We start from the raw sequence: 5,000 nt of genomic DNA on the forward strand, positions 1-5,000 counted from the left end.
GGACAGTCCAATCAGAAGATTAGTTTAGGATAGGCCAATCAGAAGATTAGTTTAGGATAGGCCAATCAGAAGATTAGTTTAGGATAGGCCAATCAGAAGATTAGTTTAGGATAGGTCAATCAGAAGATTAGTTTAGGATAGGCCAATCAGAAGATTAGTTTAGGATAGGCCAATCAGAAGATTAGTTTAGGATAGGCCAATCAGAAGATTAGTTTAGGATAGGCCAATCAGAAGATTAGTTTAGGATAGGCCAATCAGAAGATTAGTTTAGGATAGGTCAATCAGAAGATTAGTTTAGGATAGGCCAATCAGAATATTAGTGTAGGATAGGCCAATCAGAAGATTAGTTTAGGCCAATCAGAATATTAGTTTAGGATAGGCCAATCAGAATATTAGTTTAGGATAGGTCAATCAGAATATTAGTTTAGGATAGGCCAATCAGAAGATTAGTTTAGGATAGGTCAATCAGAAGATTAGTTTAGGATAGGCCAATCAGAAGATTAGTTTAGGATAGGTCAATCAGAAGATTAGTTTAGGATAGGCCAATCAGAAGATTAGTTTAGGCCAATCAGAAGATTAGTTTAGGCCAATCAGAATATTAGTTTAGGATAGGCCAATCAGAAGATTAGTTTAGGATAGGCCAATCAGAATATTAGTTTAGGATAGGCCAATCAGAATATTAGTTTAGGATAGGCCAGCTAGAGCAGTGGTTCTCAAACTTTTTTTTAATAATGTTCCCCTTTTGAATTGTCTCTTTAAGCCAAGATCAGCGCTGATCATTTTCAGTAGAAATAAAACGTGTCTATAAAGAGGAACAGTACAGCGCTGTCAGCGATAGATTTACTAAACTACAGCCTTGGAACTGAAAAAAAAAAACATTTAAATGCTGATGAGAAAATGAGACAAAAACTGTAAAAAAAAAAAGTCAAAAACTTGGAAAACGACGGTAGAAAGAAGGAAGGAAGGCAGGCAAGAAGAAGGAATGAAGGAATTTACTAACTAACTACTAACAGTCTAACTACCATGTAGCAAACATTCTCTTCTAACATTTAACTTAACATAACTACTAAGATAACATCACCTGTATTGATTACATTAGACTCGAGCGGGCCGGCCGATTGCACGGTTACATTCGGTAGCCTGGTGCGCGGTCTAGGCTACTGTCTATGGGTCTAGGTATGGGTGGGGTGGCTAACAGTTGGTGCCCTACCATTGGCAGTTTTCAGCTGGTCCTCCCATGTGACCTCTGCATCATGGAGAGAGATGATTGGTCAGACTACAGCGACACAAATGTGTGTCACAGAGACACAGAGACACACACACACACACACACACACACACACAGACACACACACACGCAAAAATGGCAAAAAGTATTAAAAAAAGCTGGGACTTGCCTTTTCTGGTTCCTCCAGGAGTCAATGGGCGTCTGTCTTGCTCTGACACGGACAGGTGTGATGACATCACAGTGATGTAACAAAGGTAAACACAGGAAAGAGTGAATGAATGAATGAATGAATGAATGAATGAATGAAGGGTGATGACAGAGAATGATCTGACTGTGGAGAACCAACTGTAACCAACCTTACCCCCTTTACCACAGAGCCAGAGCTAGTGTCTCGGACCTGTCTCTTTCTAACCTGTCTGTCTCTCTCTCTACCTGTCTGTTACCCATTTTCCACCAACAAGAACCAGGTGCCGGTTCAGATTCTAGAGCTAGTGCCGGTTCAGAGCCAGAGCTAGTGCCGGTTCAGGGCTAGAGCTAGTGCCGGTTCAGGGCTAGAGCTAGTGCCGGTTCAGAGCTAGAGCTAGTGCCGGTTCAGAGCTAGAGCTAGTGCCGGTTCAGATTCTAGAGCTAGTGCCGGTTCAGAGCTAGAGCTAGTGCCGGTTCAGATTCTAGAGCTAGTGCCGGTTCAGAGCTAGAGCTAGTGCCGGTTCAGAGCTAGAGCTAGTGCCGGTTCAGATTCTAGAGCTAGTGCCGGTTCAGATTCTAGAGCTAGTGCCGGTTCAGAGCTAGAGATAGTGCCGGTTCAGAGCTAGAGCTAGTGCTGGTTCAGGGCTAGAGCTAGTGCCGGTTCAGAGCCAGAGCTAGTGCCGGTTCAGAGCCAGAGCTAGTGCCGGTTCAGATTCTAGAGCTAGTGCCGGTTCAGAGCCAGAGCTAGTGCCGGTTCAGATTCTAGAGCTAGTGCCGGTTCAGAGCTAGAGCTAGTGCCGGTTCAGAGCTAGAGCTAGTGCCGGTTCAGAGCCAGAGCTAGTGCCGGTTCAGAGCTAGAGCTAGTGCCGGTTCAGAGCCAGAGCTAGTGCCGGTTCAGAGCTAGAGCTAGTGCCGGTTCAGAGCTAGAGCTAGTGCCGGTTCAGAGCTAGAGCTAGTGCCGGTTCAGAGCCAGAGCTAGTGCCGGTTCAGAGCCAGAGCTAGTGCCGGTTCAGATTCTAGAGCTAGTGCCGGTTCAGAGCTAGAGCTAGTACCGGTTCAGAGCTAGAGCTAGTGCCGGTTCAGAGCTAGAGCTAGTGCCGGTTCAGATTCTAGAGCTAGTGCCGGTTCAGAGCTAGAGCTAGTACCGGGTTCAGAGCCAGAGCTAGTGCCGGTTCAGAGCCAGAGCTAGTGCCGGTTCAGAGCCAGAGCTAGTGCCGGTTCAGAGCTAGAGCTAGTGCAGGTTCAGAGCTAGAGCTAGTGCCGGTTCAGAGCTAGAGCTAGTGCAGGTTCAGAGCTAGAGCTAGTGCCGATTCAGATTCTTCGTTCCCAGCGGTTCTTACTTCTGGCCCAGCGATGATTTGGTGTTACTTAAGAACCACTTTTACCGGTTCGGAGCTGTTGCTTTGGTGGTCCAAAAACAAAGAACCGATTTGAAACTGTAGGCTCTGGCTCCGAACCAGCACCGGCTCGTCCTCGGTGGGAAAGGGGGACCTGTGATGTACATACCTGGAGTTTGTGGGGGCGCGGCTGCTGCCGGTGTTGGTGCCGGTGTTGGTGCCAGTGTTGGGGGAACGGTAGATTCAGAAGCTGGCAGTGATTGGACTACAGGAGGAGCAGGAGGCGGGGCTTGAGAAGGTGTAGGAGCTGGAGCAGGGGGTACGATTGGTTCAGGAGTTGCAACAGGAGCTGGGGGCGGGGCTTGGACTTCTACCGGAGCAGGAGCAGAAACTGGTGCCGGGGCTTGAGCTAGAACTGGAGCTGGGGGCGGGGCTTGTACCGGAGGAGGAGCTGGGGGCGGGGCTTGTACCGTGGGAGGGGCTGGTACTGGAGCTGGGGGCGGGGCTTGTACCGGAGGAGGAGCTGGTACTGGAGCTGGGGGCGGGGCTTGTACCGGAGGAGGAGCTGGGGGCGGGGCTTGTACCAGAGGAGGGGCTGGTACTGGAGCTGGTGTTTGGACTTGGGGTGGTTGGGGGTTGGTGGGTCCAGAAGGAGGCGGGGCTTGGATTCGTATACGCGGAGGTGGTATAGGATTGGCAGAGGGGGGAGGAGGGGCTTGTTTGCTGACAGGGGGAGGGGCCTGTTGATGTGGAGTGGGAGGAGCTACAGTTGCAATTGGTGCTCCTGCAGCAGGCGTGGCCAAAACTGACGGACAGCAAAAGAGTTCAGAGAAATGGAAAAGAAAAGATGATCAGACAGACGATGGGAAGGGTCAAATGACCTGTTTCGTATGTCTACTGGTCTACTGGTCTACTGGTCTACTAGTCTACTGGTCTACTAGTCTACTAGTCTACTGGTCTACTGGTCTACTGGTTTACTAGTCTACTAGTCTACTAGTCTACTGGTCTACTGGTCTACTGGTCTACTAGTCTACTAGTCTACTAGTCTACTAGTCTACTGGTCTACTTCTACTGTTAAAACTAGAATATAACCGAATAGAATAAACTTTATTGTCCAGCCGAGACGGGAAATTGTCTTTAAAAAAAATAAAGATCTGTTCCATGTTAGCCTCCACCAGGAAGCTAACGTTAGTTTAGCTAACAGCTAATTCGGCTAACCTCTAGCTGAAAGCTAGATTCAGTCTAAAATAACATTAAGTCAAACTTAATGGGAGAAGCAGCTACAGCTACATTAAGACTTTACAGTAATAACAATAAAGACCAGTATTGAGTGATTGTATTTTAAATGATCACAAGTAAAGTAGAACTGACGTAACAGCTGTTATATCTGTTAACGTTTATTTTCAAGTTTTATTTTGAGGGTCTTTTAAAGTTATTACATGCTGTCTCAGCTAGCGGTTAGCAGAATTAGCTGTTAGCTAAGCTAACGTTAGCTTGGCTGTCGACCGGAAGCGTGGAACAGATCGGATCACACAGGCAGAACGGATCGTGTACCGACAAGACGTCTCTACTGGCTGGAGACGTCTCTACTGGCTGGAGATGTCTCTACTGGCTGGAGACGTCTCTATTGTGGAGATGTCTCCATTGGCTGGAGACGTCTCTATTGGCTGGAGACGTCTCTATTGTGGAGATGTCTCCATTGGCTGGAGACGTCTCTACTGGCTGGAGACGTCTGTACTGGCTGGAGACGTCTCTACTGGCTGGAGACGTCTCTACTGGCTGGAGACGTCTCTATTGTGGAGATGTCTCCATTGGCTGGAGACGTCTCTACTGGCTGGAGACGTCTCTACTGGCTGGAGACGTCTCTATTGTGGAGATGTCTCCATTGGCTGGAGACGTCTCTGTTGGCTGGAGACGTCTCTACTGGCTGGAGACGTCTCTACTGGCTGGAGACGTCTATATTGGCTGGAGACGTCTCTACTGGCTGGAGACGTCTCTATTGGCTGGAGACGTCTCTATTGGCTGGAGACGTCTATATGTGGAGACGTCTCTACTGGCTGGAGACGTCTCTATTGGCTGGAGACGTCTCTATTGGCTGGAGACGTCTCTACTGGCTGGAGACGTCTCTACTGGCTGGAGACGTCTCTATTGGCTGGAGACGTCTCTATTGGCTGGAGACGTCTCTACTGGCTGGAGACGTCTCTATTGGCTGGAGACGTCTCTATTGGCTGGAGACGTCTCTATTGGCT

General features: G+C 48.5%; 1 protein-coding gene across 1 annotated transcript in view; it reads right to left on the minus strand.

Moving 5' to 3' along the window:
* Positions 1-5,000, minus strand: part of LOC120543835 (vegetative cell wall protein gp1-like) — a 12,121-nt gene that overhangs the window by 2,540 nt on the left and 4,581 nt on the right. The window contains exons 4-6 of the mRNA XM_039777124.1: positions 2,921-3,556; positions 1,398-1,439; positions 1,211-1,246 (exon numbers count right to left, since the gene is read on the minus strand). Coding sequence (XP_039633058.1) covers positions 1,211-1,246; positions 1,398-1,439; positions 2,921-3,556 — 714 coding nt within the window. The remainder of the gene's footprint in view (positions 1-1,210; positions 1,247-1,397; positions 1,440-2,920; positions 3,557-5,000) is intronic.

The sequence above is a fragment of the Perca fluviatilis genome, chromosome 2 (genome assembly GCF_010015445.1).
Source record: "Perca fluviatilis chromosome 2, GENO_Pfluv_1.0, whole genome shotgun sequence".
NCBI classification, from domain to species: Eukaryota; Metazoa; Chordata; class Actinopteri; order Perciformes; family Percidae; genus Perca; species Perca fluviatilis.